At 38.8% G+C, this 18,775-nt stretch overlaps 3 protein-coding genes across 3 annotated transcripts in view; 1 reads left to right on the top strand and 2 right to left on the bottom strand.

The window, feature by feature from the left end:
- The window catches only part of LOC126753192 (40S ribosomal protein S8), a 390,246-nt gene that overhangs the window by 250,514 nt on the left and 120,957 nt on the right, over positions 1 to 18,775 (bottom strand). The window lies entirely within an intron of this gene.
- Positions 1 to 18,775, bottom strand: part of LOC126753180 (centaurin-gamma-1A) — a 297,283-nt gene that overhangs the window by 236,213 nt on the left and 42,295 nt on the right. The window lies entirely within an intron of this gene.
- On the top strand, positions 2,975 to 7,087 carry LOC126753183 (facilitated trehalose transporter Tret1-like). Its single transcript, XM_050464419.1, has 6 exons — positions 2,975 to 3,259; positions 5,174 to 5,406; positions 5,473 to 5,603; positions 5,674 to 6,014; positions 6,089 to 6,510; positions 6,579 to 7,087. The coding sequence occupies exons 1-6, from the start codon at positions 3,181 to 3,183 to the stop codon at positions 6,786 to 6,788; spliced, it is 1,416 nt and encodes a 471-aa protein (XP_050320376.1). The 5' UTR covers positions 2,975 to 3,180; the 3' UTR covers positions 6,789 to 7,087.

Genomic DNA, 18,775 nt, shown 5'->3' with positions numbered 1-18,775 from the left:
GGTATTGGCTGAGAACAATTGGCCGGAATTGTGGGAGAACAGTTCATAGATTTTACACGATGATAATGCACCATCGCAGCGAGCCACGATCGTGACCGAATTTAAAGCTAAAAACCCATTTTCTTGTCCCCGAACTGAATTTGTCGCTTCACGGAACCCATTTTCAGTCGATGAATAATTAAATATGTATGTTGAGTTTTAATTACAATTTCCGGGTTTTTTGGTCACAATATTCAAAATCCAACAGCTCTCCTCAACTTAAATAGGAATGTTACAATTAACAGAAACAAGTCAAGAGACATATTCGAAAATAAATCAAACACAGAGAAATATTTTCGTCCTTAGGCAGTGAACTTTGACATAACTTCAGCCATTATAATAATAATCGCATGATCATTGTTTTTGTTGAACTGAAAGTGGAAAGTTTTTCAATTGCGCATTGTTGTTGTTGAGCGCAAAGCTAAACCAAGCTCGGTGCCACAAGAAGCGCTTATTTGAGCACGCAGGCCAAAAGGGTTTGAGAGCTTGATTGCGGAAGAATGGCAGCTTAAATGAGTTTCTAGTTAGCGTTCAGGGGTTAGAGTGTAAAAGTACCTACACGTGTTCTATAGTTGCTGACTCATTTAACCGTGAACTTCAAATTGAAGTGATCATTGTCGTTATTTGAATGGTTCGGTGCTTTTATTTGGCGATTTTTCAGGAAATATATGTACATTTGGGCTCAAAATAATATAATGTACCATCCACTTACATATATTTATATTGGTATTTACATATATGTATATACTATATATACTTATAGAATATCTATAATTAATTAGTATTATCAAAGGGGTCTTTCTATGGCTGCTCTTGCAATGTGAAGAACCAAATAACTACCGCTGGAATCGAATTATAACATTTCTAAGCCTTTGTCTAAAAATTTGTTTGGAAGCAATATTATATTATTGCAAGTTGACCGACATACATATGTATGTACATACGTTATAATTAGAAATGGGATATAGCATCTAGCGATAAGTCGATCTGATCAAATTTGACTCGGGACTTGTTCATATAAATCGACAAAACTTTCTTTTCCTTTCTTCTTAGTTCGTGTGAAGTTTGTCGATAATTTTAAATAATAATTTTGGAGATTTTACTTTATTACGAGCACAAGTTTTTAGCATTTAGTTAAGGTCATAAAGTCATGGAAAACTTGTTTCATGCAAGTCGTCTTTTCAACATGAAAGAAGCTAAGGAAACATTGCTTGAAAATAGTTGTGTTTGCAGAGGATCTCAACATCTCTTATGGATCCACTCAACACATTTTAATTAATGCTTTGGCTATGAGGCGTGTTTAACTAGACTCGTACCAAAGGACTTGAATCTTTTGCAAAAGCGACGTCGAATGGAGTTTGCAAAAGAGATCCTTGATAATGTAGCTGAGAACACTAAATTCATCAAACGCAACATTCGCGGTGACGAGAAGTGGGTTTAGACGTCGAAAATATTCAACAATTTAGCCAACGGCGCTCCAAAAATAAGCCTAAACCGAAAAAATCAAAATTTGCTGAAGCCATCCCAGCGAGCCTTAACACAAGTGTATGGAATATTTGATTAAGCGTTATAATTCTTATATTGGTTAGGTTAGGTTAAGAGGTCGATTTTAACAAGGATTTCACTGCGACAGCTTAGAAGACGCTTACAAATCGACAAAGCGCTTTGAGCCTATCACAAAATTGTTGAGATGCCTATGTATGGATGGATGGATGGAGCTAGTCATCGACCAGTTCCTGCTAAGCGCACTCCAGGTCCGTCTGTGTACTGAAATTAACAACAATAAAAAAATGCACTTGTGAAGGGTATTATAGTTTAGATACAACCTATATTAACTTTTTCTTCTTATCTTTTCATTTTGCTACAATATGTTTTCTAAATTTATCAACTAGTTTCATAATACTGAGATTAGCTCTTGCTGCCTGCACTTGCTTGCAAGGAATTGATTTATAACACAAAATATAGAAGCAATGGCATGTATATAAATATATTTTTCATCCATTTTTTTTTATATGTTAAATGAGTCACGGTAAAAAAAATTTGGGCCCATAGTAGATATTATGGTATTGTCGGTAAGCGGATGCATCAGCATTGTCAACACTAGATTGCAGTGCTCAAGAAAGTCGAAGGAGTGGAAGAGCCCACCACATGGAGGCGTGTAGTCAATTGAGGAGGGCAGAAAAATATAACTTGATTCTTGGGCGCCGGTAAATAATAAAACTGATAGGATCTAAAATTAGTATATGGCTATGCCGCATTTTTATTTCCAAAACTATACGCAAATAAATGCTAATTCTCTTATCTTTTCAACAATTGCGTTAAGCCCGTGCACTTGCCTACGTTGGAGTAAATATTTTTGGATATTTGAGTTTATATTTAGGTATCTGTATCATCACTGGTTCAAACTGGCTCTGAGGGTTTTCGGTTTTCGGCTATACTTAGTTTCATGTATTAAAATAGTTATTATTTAACAGTGTTGCTAAGGGGTCACTTAGTCAATTTTTTGCCAATGTGTATACTGCAGTGTCACCCGCCAAAACACTTGCTGCTACTGTGATAATTTATATTTGATTTGGTTTTTCACTTCTGTTCTTTTGTTTGCTATTCAAACATGAAAACCTTGACACTTTTACAACAAACAACAAGTTTTATTTGCACTTTTTTGCACCCAGAAAAAGACTACGTCACAAACCAAATATTATTTTATATACTTGGAGACATACATACATACATATGTACATACATACATATATAGACGCAAATCTACATCTGTCCACAAAAACCCGAGCGTATTTATCTTTTCACCGGCTTTGTGATGAAATGCGATATGTGTTTAAGATAAAATTAAGATGGCATTCCAAATGCGTAGAAGGCGCTTTTCGCATATAAAAGTGTAAGATTATTTGACAATTTCGTTGTTAGCCGCTAGAGTTCGTCGTCGCCAGTGATAGAGTGCGAAAACGTAATGTATATGAAAGTGAGCGAGTCATACAAAAGTTAAGTGCGCCGAGGGTAGTGATCCTGTGCGAAGAGGATACAGAAATCAAGTGAAATTTACACTTGTTGAGTGAATACTGCGAATTTTAAAAGAGTCTGCCGGAACTCGGTTTTTTTAACTAATTATATAAGGATCCCAACAAAATGCTGTTCAACATGTGCAAGAGTTCAGAGGGCGTTTTCAGCAGTGCCTATCGCATGCAATTATTCGCGGCGGCAAGTGGTAAGTTCTGAGGTGGCAAAGGCAAAAGTGATTTCTACCAAAAAATGTATACCTTTCTCTGAATTTGACAGAATCCATAGCCAACACAAGTATGCGATCGCTTCCTCCAATTTTTCATATACAGTTATTGACAATAGAATTGAAACAGACTGAATTCAGTATTGAAAACTACTCCGCTTAGTTTCTTGTCCATATTTTATCCTTATTTCATGACTGAATGGGTCTGAGCTTTTTTTTTTACAATCCTTTCTAAAGAATTTAAGTCTGGCCATTGCGCCGGCCAAATCATAGCATCAACTTCTTATTACTGTGTATCGGCGATTGTTTTCAGTATTCTTCGGACATTGAACTTAAATTTTTTCATCGCTGCCTACCATATTAATTGTACATTCATCGCACCCAAGAATCTTACGCCACTTTTTTGCATTTTCTTCACCGGTAAAATTGATATGCGCCAAAGCAAAAGGAAATCCGATTGTTCCACTATCTTTTTTGTCAACATTGGGACTTTCCGAGACAACCTTTCGAAGATATTATTTTCTACAAGGCGACGTGCAACAATTCTCGAAGAAATTTCTACACTCAATTACCTTTACCACAGAGTATTTTAAAGTATCGCGGTTTGATAAAATATTTATGTAATTGTTATGCGGAGACCTCGTTTTCAAGGCTGTCCCCTCAATTCGCACTCTTTTGGAGGCTTCAGAGCAGTAAACACAAATTTTTGGTCTACTTATAATTTTTGTTTGGTATATACATATGTCTAACCATTACGAGCTTATGCAGTACCGCTGGGCGAAGCTTTCCTCGGCTTATTTCTTCTACAAATAATACCAAATTTTTCCCCACTTGGGTTCATTTTTGGAGCACCATTCGCTGAATTGTTGGACAATTTCGATCACATGTCCATAACAACAAGTCTCACCAATAATTATGCTCTTGATAAATAAGGGTTCTTCAGCTAGGTTATCAAGCATCTCTCTTGGGAACCTCTACTCGATTTCGGGTTTACAAAAGATTCAGGTCTTTTGATACAAGTCTATCATTGACACGCTTAATAACCAACATGTGTTGAGTCCATCCATAAGAGAAGTTTAGATCCTCTTCTATCTCTCTGTTGCCAACACGACGATTTTCAAACACTGTTTTTTAAATTTTTCTATATTATCGTCATGAACAGAGTTGGATGGAAGACTCGCACTCAATACTTGCGTTCATAATAAAGTAGTAGTACGATGCCGTTCCCCTTATTCTGCAGAAAACCTAAAATTTCAAGTAAATTCGTTCTTTTTCTTTGGTAAAAGTAGCTGGACAAACTTTTTGCGTCGTAAATAAACGACTGCAATACTAATAGAGATATCGATACTTTTTCTTCTTCTTTACTGGTGTAGACACCGCTCACGCGGTTATAGGCAAGTTAAGAACAGCGCGCCAGTCGCTTCTTTTTGCTATATTGCGTTAATTGGAGATTCCAAGCCAAGCCAGATCCTTCTCCACCTGGTCTTTCCAACGGAGTCGAGGTCTTCCTCCTCCTCTGCTTTCCCGGCGGATTTTCGTCCAAACGGACATGACCTAACCAGCCTAGCCGCTGTCTTTTAATTCGCTGAATTAAGTCAAAATCTTCATACTTTCGTATATCTCATAGAGCTCATCGTTTCATCGAATGCGGTATTTACCGTGGCCAATGCGCAAGGACCATAAATCTTTCGCGTAACCTTTCTCTCGAACTCGTAACGTCGATTCATCAGATGTTGTCATCGTCCATGCCTCTGCACCACATAGCATTCTACCTTCGGGTAGTTTAAATGGACCAGTTCTATTTATAAGATTGTATACAAAAAAATATATATAAAGTTAATTCAGGATATTTCTTCATTATTATTGTGCGATAATTTAATTTTTCTTCCCACTTAGTAACCATCATAACATTTTGCAATGGCATCGCCATTGGCTGGTTCGCACCCATGTTGGCTAAATTGCAATCGCCCACCGAAAGTCCGCTTGACTTTGTCGCTACGGTGGAGCAGGGTTCATGGATTGGTTCACTGCTTTGTGTCGGTGGCCTTACGGGAAATTTGCTCTTTGGTGTGCTGATGGATGCCGTTGGTCGTAAAGCCTGCATTTATCTGCTCGCAGTACCGCATATAGTAAGTGTACAACTTTGGCTTGGCGCCTTCGAAATTATACTTAATTTGATTATTTGTAATCTATAGCTATCCTGGATATTAATCTATGTGGCGCCATCCATTGAATATCTGTATGCTGCACGTTTTTCTTCCGGTATGACCGGTGGCGGCAATTGGGTTGTGGTACCGATTTTCATCGGCGAAATCGCAGATCCAATGTGAGTTGCAGCAATCCTTGTGTCGCATGTCCCTTTGTATAAATTTACTTTTATTTAATTCATAACACAGTATTCGCGGTCGTCTCACCTCACTATTCACGCTCGCCCTCAACGCCGGCATGTTGGTTGGTTATATCTTCTCCTCATATGTACCCTACCACATTATACCGATGGCGGTAATATTGTTGCCGGTCCTCTATTTGGTAATCGCACTCTACTTCCCCGAAACGCCTTCGTATTTGTTGCGTTGTGAAAGGGAGGAGGAAGCAGAGAAATCGTTGAAATTTTATTTGAATAACAAAACTTCGACTAAACTTGAGCTCGAACAGTTCAATATTAAATATGCGGAATTGAAAAGCGCTGTGAAACAACAAAGAGCACAATCGGAAGCGGTCACACTGCGCGATTTCTGTAAGTTTATACAAATATACAATACTTAAATTTTGAGACAATTTAGTTACGCAGACTTTTATTTCGGCTTTTAGTCACGAAGCGCTCGTTACGCGCCTTTGGCATCGCCAATGCAGTCGTTTTCATTAACATAGCGACTGGCAGCTTCGCATTACTTAGCTACATGTCCACGATTTTTTCGGCTGTTAAAACCGAAATCAACCCTGACACGAACACAGTGATGATCGGTGTGGTTCAAATTCTAGGTGCCTATATTGCCATGATTGTGGTCGATCGCTTTGGGCGCAAAGTATTACTCCTCGTTTCGACAGCTTCCACAGGCATCTGCTTGGCAGCTTTCGGTACGTACGCATTCCTAGTGGAAGAAGCAAACGTGGATCTAACAGCGTATAGCTCATGGCTTCCACTCGTACTCATGGCGCTAATCATACTCACAGCGAATGTGGGCCTTATACCAGTGGCTGCAGTTATCATCGTCGAGATTTTGCCGACAAAGGTAATAAGGCATTGTATAGTTTCAAAATCCACCCGTATTTACTGTATCTAAATTTTCTATCTCTGCAGATTCGTGCAAAGGGCGTATCGTTTTGTGTCGCATTAATGAGTGTCTTCGCTTTTACCTTGCTGAAAGTGTTCCCACTATGTATGGAGGCGTTTGGTTTGGCAAAGACTATTTGGGCTTGTGCGGCATTCGCTGCTTTGGGTCTACTATATATAGCGATATTTGTGCCAGAGACGAAAGGCAAGTCTATGGACGAAGACGTAGACCAATAGTGGAGTTGACTGTCTATTTGCTGTCCGAAAATAACAAGTCAAAAGGGGTCATACATACACAAAATTCGACTACAGTAAGTGAGTGTTATCAGCTTATCACATCATATCTTTGTACATATGTATACAAGATAAATATGGAAAGTTTTGAAAAGATATTGCATCATTTTATGTATTTAAACCCAACATGACTTCCTTCTTCTTAATGTGATATTATTAGATTTAATGTTTAGGTTTTTTTAACATTATGTAGAATAAAAAAAGTTAAAATAATAATAATTACTAAGAACTGTGCCGCGGAACTTTCAGATCTTACTATACTATTTATAAATGGAGGAGTCTATGAGCTGTCAGAATCGACAAGTAGAACAGATTCATGTAAACCAAGGCTTCTGTAATACGTTATTTTTTTAGCAAAGTTCAAAATGTGTTTGAATTCCAATTTTCATCTCTCGGGAGTCGGTCCGAATAATTTTGGGTGTGAAACGCGTTCTTGTTCGACCGATAAAGCTGATTTTTTTCAAAAACAGTACCATAAGCAAATCTCTTTGGACATGCTTGATCATAGGAATTCCGATCCCATATCGATGGATAGCATGGAGCTGGGTTTATGATTTTGACACGCAAGTCAATAATCATCGGAATGGAGAGGAAAAACTCGAGCGGAGCCACGCCAAGTCAAGTTGATGCCCATTGTCTTTTTCGATATTCGTGGTTTGATGCAACAAGAATTTATTTCCAAGAAACGGACATTCCGTCAATAAGGAATTCTATTTGACCGCATTAAGGTATTGGCTGAGAAGAAATGGCCGGAAATGTTGGAGGACAATTCATAAATTTTACACGATGATAATGCACCATTGCAACCAGCCACTATTGTTACCGACTTTAAAGCTAAAAACCCAATGAATACCATCGATCATTCGCATTCACCAGATTTGGCTCCAATTGATTTTTTCTTGTTCTCCAAACTGAAATTGCCGCTTCGTGGAACCCATTTTCAGTCGATGAATACCTAATATTTTGCGTTTTAATTACAATTTCCGGGTTTTTTGGTCACAATAATCAAAATCCAACAGCTCTCCTCAACTCAAAGAGGAATGTAAAAATTAGCAGAAACAAGTCAAGAGACATATTCGAAAATAAATCAAACATAGAGAAATATTTTCGTCCTTAGGCTTGTAACTTCAGCCATTAGCTCCAGACCATTAAAAACTTAGGACATACAGATTTACAAAGCATACACTGCGCGTGCCAAATACAGTGTCTAAGTGAAAATTTCTGATGACCCTCAGACCTACCAAATAACGGAGCAACATACACGAACAAAATTCCGACGTAGGGAAGTGTACTTGAATGATTTTAAGTGGAAATGTAAACAAAAGGAATTTACGAAATTTTGTTGTTGTAACGGTTTGTTTGTTTGTTTACATACATACATATGTAGGGATTTATGTACAGTAGGACTGTTTTTGATATAGGACAATTGCAATAACTTCAAGTCAGCATTTATAATACGCGCATTGCCATTGTTTTTGTTGCACTGAAAGTGGAAAGTTTTTCAATTGCGCATTGTTGTTGTTATTTGAACACGCAGGCCAAAAGGGTTTGAGAGCTTGATTGCGGAAGAATGGCAGCTTAAATGAGTTTCTAGTTAGCGTTCAGGGGTTAGAGTGTAAAAGTACCTACACATGTTCCATAGTTGCTGACTCATTTAACCGTGAACTTCAAATTGAAGTGATCATTGTTGTTATTTGAATGGTTCGGTGCTTTTATTTGGCGTTTTTTCAGCAAATACACATTTGGGCTCGAAATAATATAATATACTACCATACACACATATATGTATGTATGTATATACATATGTATGTATGTGTACTTACATATACATGTGTATGTTGTGTATGCTCATAATTAGTATTATCAAAGGGTACTACTACTATGGCTGCTCTGACGGAAAATACGCACGAGTATGTGCAGAACTGAACCGCTACGGCTGGAATCAAATTACACCATTCCTAAGCCTTTGTCTAAAAATTTCTTTGCAAGTTGCAAGTTGACCAACATACATACATACGTACGTAATAATCGGAAATGGCAAATAATATCTAACAAAAAGTCGGTAATCGGTAGAAGTCCAACCTACTAAAAATACCATCTGATAAAATTTGACTCGGACTTGTCGACAAAGCTTTTTTCCTAGAATACTTCGCAAGTTCGTGTGAAGTTTGTTGATAATTTTAAAGAAGAATTTCGGTGAGTCTACTTTATCACGAACTTTATCTCAACATATCTTATGGATCCACTCATCGAATAGACTCTGCAAAAGAGATCCTTGATAATGTAGAAGAGGACTCTAAATTCATCAAACGCCACGTTCTTGGTGACGTGAAGTGGGTTAATGACATCGAAACTATCCAGCAATCAAGTCAACGGCACTCTAAAAATAAACCTAAACCGAAAAAACCAAAATTCGCTGAAGCCATCCAAGGCGAGGCTTAAGATTATCATTCTTGCATAGGTTAGTTTAAGAGGTCGATCTTAACAAGGATCTCACTTGGACAGCTTAGAAGATGCTTACAAATCGATAAAGCGCTTTCTTCCTACCAGAAATTTTTTGAGACGGCTATGGATGGATTGATGAAGCTAGTCGTCGACCATTTCCTGACGCACTGCAGGTCCTTTAGTCTAATACTAGAAATCAAGACGCCAATGGAGATGCAACACGTTTCCTTCGCGATATGAGCGAGGCAAGAGTGCTCCTCCTAGCTGGCTTATGCCGCTCTGCTGCCGGAGTAAGCGTACACCTCCCTGATTAATTGCAGCATTACAGGGGTCCCGTAAACCAAATTTAGGATCGACGGAGAGCTTCTAACAGAAAATTCCTCCTGCAACATTCCCTCGTAGTTTCGACCCATTCGTGAAAAAACTCCTTCCGGAGCTTCTTCTTATAACTTAGCCTTTGTCGGTATATGAACAGAGAAAAAGTCACCACAAGCAGCCTTTGCGTCGCAGTGATCCAGATTTCCAGGAATGCAGTTGAAGGAGGAGAAACTATTGGCGTACCCTTTTTCGGATACCAGCTTCCCTGAGCCTAAAAGCGGAAGCAATACACTTGCCGGCAATGTCCTCGGGTGCGGTAAAATGGTATTAAGAGCTATTGTTCGTGTAGTCCGTAGGGGTCCGGGAAAGCCGCTCTTTGGGCATGTTTAAGCTTTTTAGCAAGTGTGGCCTTTTCAGGCGCACTTCACTAGACGAAAACATCATAGAATATTATTGGGTTGGCTACGGTTTCGTCGAGCCAAAACACCTCCGTTGGTGAGAGTCGACATCTTTGGTGGAATTCACACCTTTCTCTATACCTCCACAGCAATATAAGGCATCAGACGTCTTCCTTACCCTCGGCTTAATATTTGGCCTCCAGGAAAGCTTTCTAGCTCTATTATTTCATCTTATTAATTGGTTGAAGACTTGAAACTCCGATAGTAGTATAAGGGCTCAAAAGAGTTTATTTTGAAGGCAATAATAAAGATTCGTTTAAAATGCGTAAAAATATTGTTTTAGTTTTTTGTAAAATAGGTTTGGTGAAATATCTTACTTCTACACTTATATTCTTCCACTCTAAAGCTGACTCAGCCAAAACAGCCTCAATTTGTGCGCCGAAACACAGTATGTTTCAAGCGATTTTTATTTTTCCGAAAGTCGTAGACATTACTTGGCACAAATGACCACGAAAATTGTCTGTTATGCAGAAGAAAGAAGCAAAAACAGATGTTGAGAGCAGTGGCAGACATATATTTTGCGATGTTTGGTTTTCAGTGTTTTTCCCATTACAGGGTCACAAGAATAACTACCTTTGCGCACACTGTAAGTGTTCGGTGGCATGGGATCGTGGATGCTGTTAACTCTGTTGCTTTTTTGTTGGCTTTGCGGCTGTAAAATTTGCGACGTGCCAAAAATCATAAATGTCAGCGAGATAGAGGAGAAGGGAGAGCCGTAGCCGAGCGTATAGAATGGGACGTAGGCAGGCAAAATGTTTATACGAAGGGAATACATAGAAACGTCAAATTGCAACAACGCCCTTGCGGCACGCCACATGCCGTTGCTTAAGTACTTTTAAGTGGGCTAACGTTAGCAAGTATATTCGCCACTACGTGAGTCATAAGAGCACAACAACACTTGCCGAAGTAACACTCATGTACGGACATATATGTATTTACATATGTGTTTGCGCACATACATAAGTGCGAAGCCCTTTCCGATACTCAATCGTACGACAGTCGCACGCGCTAAGAATTTATAATTTAGTTGCTTGCACCGTCAGGTTTTTTGTGAATTGTGTGAAATGCAAATTTGCCGATAATATAGTAATAGAGAGAAAAAATATATAATAACTATGTAAGCCCATGCAATCGTTGGGCAATAAACAATCAATTTTCGCAATTGAGGTGGCTGACCTCGTGAGTGAAACTCTGTGCGGCCGAAAGTAAGGTGCACAACAGTCACGTGCGCCGGTTAGAATTTTTTACTGGTTACAATAAGATTGGTTGAATGGGATAAACCGTTAACTGCAAAAAAACGAATGTATATTTTTGTGTGAGAGGTAAAATTTATCTTGAAACAAGTAAGGAAGGGCTAAGTTCGGGTGTCACCGAACATTTTATACTCTCGCATGATAAAGTGATAATCGAGATACTGTTATTAGCAACTTTTTTGCGAGAGTATAAAAATGATGCCCTCTGAATTACATGAAAATGACTGAGAGATTTACCGATACTTTCGGTGAAAAATTAGGTTATGTTAGGTTAGGCACTGAGTTCTTCGTGTTCGATATCAGGGACCTTGAAAAGTTATATGTAGTCCGATCACGACAATTTTTCCACAAGGGATACCTCAGCACAAATACTATTTATTATATTATTATATATCGTTAAAAAAAATGTTACACCTTTTCCGCACATGAAATTCATGCCTCTACACTAGAATACCTACCCCTCTCAATGTTTATAATCCGATTAAAAAAGTTTTTATGTTTTTATGGATGTTTTTCAAGATAAAATAAACTAAAAATCGAAAAAAATAATCGTTTTCCAAGAAAAAAAAAATACTTCAACCAGCGAAAATTTCTAAATTTTGAAGGTCTTTTATATTTGTTATATAATATTCAAAACTTAAAACTCCTTTTGGGAAAATGCGTTATATACATTTTAAATATAAAATGATAATGCATGCAAAAAGCATGATAAAGTGATAATCGAGATTTCATATACGTCATTTACATATTTTTCAAATACCGTATTTTTGTAAAGTTTTATTCCGCTATCATCATTGGTTCCTAATGTATATACTCGAATTATACAGAAAAGGCATCAGATGGAATTCACAATAGCGTTATATTGGAAGAAGGCGTGGTTGTGAACCGATTTCACCTATATTTTGTACATGTCATCAGGGTGTTAAGAAAATATTATATACCGAATTTCATTGAAATCGGTCTAGTAGCTCCTGAGATATGGTTTTTGGTCCATAAGTGGGCGAGGCCACGCCCATTTTCAATTTAAAAAAAAAAGCCTGGGTGCAGCTTCCTTCTGCCATTTCTTCCGTAAAATTTAGTGTTTCTGACGTTTTTTGTTAGTCAGTTAACGCACTTTTAGTGATTTTCAACATAACCTTTGTATGGGACGTGGTTATTATCCGATTTCTTCCATTTTTGAACTGTATATGGAAATGCCGGAAGAAAACGACTCTGTAGAGTTTGGTTGACATAGCTATAGTAGTTTCCGAGAAATATACAAAAAACTTAGTAGGGGGCGGGGCCACGCCCACTTTTCCAAAAAAAATTACGTCCAAATATGCCCCTGTCAGACAGACATCCGGATTTCAACTCTACTCGTCACCCTGATCACTTTGGTATACATAACCCTACATATATCTGACTCTTTTAGTTTTAGGACTTACAAACAACCGTTATGTGAACAAAACTATAATACTCTCTTTAGCAACTTTGTTGCGGGAGTATAAAAATTAAGATTTTAACTTTTGTTATTGAGCAAATAGAAGATCAAGAAAATTCAAAAATCTCCCAAGAAAGTTTCGTAATAATTTCAGATTCTAAGCTGAACGACTGTTTTTAACTCGGCTATAGTAGACGAAGAAGAAATAAACTGAATATGCGACGACTGAAATGTTCAGGAGATGATTAAGCTACGAGGTTTGTTACAAATATGTTAAAGTACGAAAGTTTGATAGTTTATTTATTCATTAATATATGTGTGTTTTGTCTCCTTCAAAGTAAACCCCGTTTAATAAAACACACTTTCGTCGACGATTTTTCCAGTCTTCGAAAGAGTCAGAACAGCTTTCCACCAGCATAGACTACAAAACCTTCTTCAATTCAGTTTCTATCTCCACAATCTTGTCAACACGGCCTCCCAGCATTGGCTTGGTGAGCAGCCATAAGTCGCAGAGTCAAACTGGGCGCATACGCTGGTTGCGGAACGATAAGAGTCGGGTTTTTGGCAAAAAAAGACGCGAAGAACCAATGCAATATGACATGGTTCATTTGAGTGACTTAACATTAATCGAGACTTGACGCTTTTGAACACAAAATATTCTTCAAAATGGTTTAATGATATTACAACACTATCAGAGAAGTCTCTAATTGTAAATCGACGATTCCCAAGCACCAAATCTTTTACCCAGCCCTCGCCGATAGAGGTTGATGGTCGTCTAAAGCGCAGTTCGTCTTTAAACGCGTTCTCAGCCCATTTTGAACTCTTTGTTCTACTTACAAAAGTTTTTTTGTGCCAGATATTGATTATCAATTGCCTTCCGCAATATTTCCAACGGGTTCGCACAACAATATTCTTTTCGAAAAATAAAAAAATCTTTTCGTTGCCAAAATCAACCAGTTCAAAAGTTTGACATGTTTAATGTTATATGTACATACTCACAACGTTTTGACAATCGAGCGCTAATTGTGTTGTTACAGTAACTTTAAATATACATTTCGACCAAAAAATGGATTTTATTTAAAATTTATATGATATGGTGAATTCAATAGAGGTCGTAGCTCACTCCAACACGAATTTCGGGAAGGATTTCCTAAATTACTTGTGGCTCCGGAAACTATTGATGTTATGCGCAAACTAATATTGCAAGATCATCGTGTGAATTATCGTGAGATTGAGACAAGTATAAGAATTAGTGGGACCAGCATACATTCAATATTGCATGAACATTTGATTGTGAAACAAAACTTTTTTCACTTTGGATCTCACACAATTAGTCAGTCGCTCAAGAAAAGCTCCTAACGATTGATCGGGAGAAATGTTAAAACAAATACGAAAGCGATTTAGATGACGACCCCTGCAAACGTGTTATTTTTATTCCCGTACGTAAAAAATAAGCTAGGATGTCAACTTTTTCCGACACCTGAAGAGGCGATTGACGCTTTCAGAACGGATGTTTCCTCAATCAGAGTAGCAAAACTGCTTCGAAAATTGGTTCCAACGCATGCAAAAGTGTATAGATCTTAAGGTAGAATATTTTGATGATTAATATTTTATACGTTTTTTTCTTTCATAAAAGACAACCTATGTACAGATGTACCATATACTTACTTACATATATGATAGACGAAAAACTTATTTTCTTCTGAACGCCGGTGGATTATTATTTCGTAAAACACAGCAGACTCTTTTCTTCCATTTTTACATTTCTGCAAAATATCTGTCAGCAAAAGTGAGTCTGTTACATATCCTACTACATATATTGTGGCATGAAATACCAAAAAAACAAACGCAACCCACAACGACTCGCAAGATTAAATATTTGACATGCAGCATGTGCCCATGACAATGCGCAGTTTGAGGATGAATGCGTAAAGCTTATATGTATATAAGGAAAAATTTGTAGACTCTTTAACATACAGACATTTCTTTCCACTCATATGGAAAAATATCATAACCGTTGTATGTGAAAGTCTTTTATTATCCACATTAACTCTTTAATTGCCACGAAATCCTCATGAAATTTTCTCACGCAACAACGTAACTTGCAACAGCTGCCACATAACGTGCTCTGTGGCAAAATCTAAGAACGTGCGTGGGCTGTTGGGCTAATTCTGGTGCTCTGTCTAATAGTGAAGCTTAATTAATTTTAATTGTTACAATAATTCCCTTTCCTTTTCAAAGCAACTGAGCACTTTTATAGCTCAGCGCTGCGTGGAAAGTGCTATAGCAAAAGAGCGTATCAAAACAACGGTAAAAATGATGAAACTCCGCTAGCGAACGTGATTTATGCGCAACCATCAAGCGTAGTTGGCGCACCACATACAAAAGGCTGTTGTGTTCAATGGAAAGAAAGTGAGGGCCCAACGAAAGTCGAATCAACGTATAATTGGACGCTGACCTAATTAATTAAAGCGCGCTAAGTTTGAGCTATGCCAGGAAATAGCAAAAGTTAAGCAGAAGCACACACAGGGTCATACATATATATATATATATATATGTATATTTGAGTATGGAAACATACGATTGCTTACGAAAAGTAGCCTTTTATGGAAGCTTGTGATAAAAGAAGAAATATTCTATATTTTCTAAGAAAATGCTCGAGGGAAATTTTATATAACTTTGGAAGGGGTCGACGTTAAGAGTTTTTGAGAGAAAGGTTCTGCGAAAGATTTATAGTCCTTTGCCCATTGGCCACGGCGAATATCGCATTCGATGGAACGACTGTACGAGAACGACATTGACATAGTTCAGCGAATTAAAAGATAGCGGCTACGCTGGCTAGGTCATGCTGTCCGGATGGACGAAAACAATTCAGCTCTGAAAGTATTCGACGCAGTAGCCGCCGGGGGAAGCAGAGGAAGAGGAAGACCTCCACTCTGTTGGAAGGACCAAGTGGAGAAGGGCCTGGCTACGATTGGAATATCCAATTGGCGCCACGTAGCGAAAAGAAGACACGACTGGCGCGCTGTTGTTAACTCGGCTATAATCGCGTAAGCGGTGTCTACGCCAATTAAGAAGAAGAAGGAAAGGGTAGAACTGTAGATATGTGTGTGAAGAATCACGGGTGTACTCACGTCAGTCAAACGTCGATGCCAGGCTAATATCTCGTGAAAGGTAATAAGCTATTTCGCAAATTGGCTACACGTTCAATTTGGTTAAAAATTTAAGCACGTTTTGCTTTCATTCGCTTGAGCGCTAAGACAAACTATGTAATGTATGTAGTTTGGTTGAACCGGTAGCGAGGTTGAACGGTAAGAATTAGAAACACGCTTAGCACTTCGGGCGATACTATGGTGACAATTAAGCCAGGCTATCGAGTGACGTTAGACAGCTTATTACGTGACTTATCCCTTAACAATACAACAAATAATATAATTACTATCACGTGAGGCGTACATATCAAAAATATATAAAACATTACAACAAATAGTGACATAAAAGAAGAGCAGAACATTAAGAGAAAATAAAACAGGCGACAAAAATGAACACCAAGTCAGCAAGTTCATATTTTATGCCATTGTCTCATATGTCCGGGCGCTTCAAACAGCACTTCATTCAACTTCAGTTCACTTCAAGAGACTTGATGGAACTGCCAAGCACTCAGCGCGGAACACCTACGATTCTCGTAAATTTTTTAACCAACTGACATTTTTGAGTAATTTGATTAATTAATTAAATGACATTTGTACGTGTCCGAACGTCAGGCGGTTGGCATCAAGCGTTTTTCATCGATGACAGCATCAACGCTGCTGAACTGGCGCCACGACTCACCGGGCACTCACGTTCGCCTGCGTAAAGAAGTACAAGTAAGTAGCTCAATGAAGTTGGGCATGCGGGAGCACACAACTGGTTCACATCATGTCACGTGTCAACACACAACAAGCACATACGTCGACGTACCGTTGAGCCCATCAGCAGACGAGCGGACAAGCGACCGTCGGATGTCGCAACGTGTCAACAATGCGTGGCATTCAGCAGCGCGTCTCATGGCGCCAAAGGTGAAATGCCAACGGTGCACGTAAGCTCTTATGTGCCACGTTCCAATGAGTGGAAGATCTTCTTTTATTTATATGCTCCAACTCATATGGTGTGACTCGTGCATTGGAGTTAAGGTACATAGTAATTTCTTATTCCATACGTACTCTTTTCGTTTAAGTAATTGAGTTAATGAGCGTCGGTGCATGTTGTAATTTGTTCTGTAGGCGCCATGTTGCAAAACTTGCGCGTGTTCGCTGGTTACCGGTTGTACTTGCCCGTCTGTCGTCGTAGCAGTGGTACTGGCCTGCTTGAGCCTTTTAGTTGGCGCTTATTTGCACAGCTTATGACCGGCTTTGCATTTGTTGTGGTCATTAATCTTCAATAGTCTGGCTGATTTCATCCAATGTGTCGGCTTGGTCTGTCTGTTTGCTTTGCATTTGACAGAGTGCAGGCTTGTTATTAGGGCATTTACAAAGAATGCGGTTAATCGGGGGTACTTTCAAAAGATATACCATCTGATCAACTTTTCTATGACGTGTAAAGTTTATCTGGCGATTGTTCTCCTTCGTATATATTGACGTAGACTCCGCTTACGCCGTTATAGCCGAGTTTCCAACAGCGCGCCAGTCGTTCTTCGTTTTCGCTTTTTGACGCCAATTGGAAATTCGAAGTGCAGCCGGATCATTTTTCCCCTGGTCTTTCTAACGGAGTGGAGGTCTTCCTCTTCATCTGCTTCCCCCCGCGGGTAATGCGTCGAATACTCTCAGAGCTGGAGTAGAGCTAAGCCTAGCTGCTGTCTCTTAATTCGCTGATTCGTCAATGTTGCCGTGTATCTCATACAGCTCATCGTTCCATCAACTGCGCTATTCGTCGTTGCCAGAGCGCAAAGGACTACAAATCTTCCCTTTCACTCGCGCGACTGTTTGTTTGATAACAGGAGGTATTTCGTGTTGTCCCCGTTCACAACTAGACCTTTAGCTTCGTTTCTTTATCCAGTCTCAAGAAAGCAGGACTAATGTCGCGGTTGTTGAGGCCGCTGTAGACTCTTAATGTAGATTGTACCGGCTCTGTTTAACTCTGCAACTCGCCTTATTTTCTAAATCAATAAATTGAAAAAGTCACACGAGAGGAAGTCTCTGAAAAGTCGATGAATATTTGCGGCTCGGAGAGGTTTTCCCGATCCCGGCAGATCTTTATTGGTTCCTCAACGTTAGCGTACACAGCCGTATTAGTTTTGCAGAGATGCCAAGTTTAGACGTACCGGCTTAAAGGCAGCTACTTTTTTTACTATTATAATTATAAATAAATTAGACATTCTCACTCTCTAATATCTAAATCGTTTAATAAGGGTTAGTAGCGTAGCCAGGATATTAATATGAGTTGACGTTAAATGACATGAGCTCTGCGACCATTAAAGCCATCCTGATATTTCATGCTGTAACCATACATGACTCGGAGTAAAAATAATATTACTTGCTACGTGCTGCGTCACTTGTTTTCAGTGCAGCTCGACAGCACCTCGAAGTGACAGCGTACATAGGAGACATCAGGTGTCAGATGTCAAATGCGAATATGATGAGACTTGAAGGAAAAATAAAAGTTAACATTTTCAACAAAAAAGTTAAGCAAAAGTAGTTGTTGCAAGTTGTAGTCACATACATAGGTATCTGTATGTATGTACTACAGCGACAGTGACCAGCTATCAACGATACCGGAGTTTGGCTGTGTTTTAAGCATGTGTGATTATAGAGAGATCTGCAGGGAAAGGCCGGCGTTTTATATGCGAGTGAGCAAGCGAGATAAAAATAGAATGTTAGCCGTAAAATGGCACATGTGGAGCCGCAGCACCAATCGCTTTACTCAAGTGTGCAATTATTTAATGAAATTCGCGAAACGGCCGCGCCGCCTTGCACGCCACTTGACATTATGGGTGATATGTTTTGACTGTATTTCAAATTTATGAATGGCATTAAGCTGCACTAGTGGCACATATGTACA

This window comes from Bactrocera neohumeralis, chromosome 3 (genome assembly GCF_024586455.1).
Source record: "Bactrocera neohumeralis isolate Rockhampton chromosome 3, APGP_CSIRO_Bneo_wtdbg2-racon-allhic-juicebox.fasta_v2, whole genome shotgun sequence".
In the NCBI taxonomy this organism is placed as follows: domain Eukaryota; kingdom Metazoa; phylum Arthropoda; class Insecta; order Diptera; family Tephritidae; genus Bactrocera; species Bactrocera neohumeralis.
The sequence above is the reverse complement of the archived record's forward strand: the minus strand, read 5'-3'. Positions and strand labels throughout refer to the sequence as shown.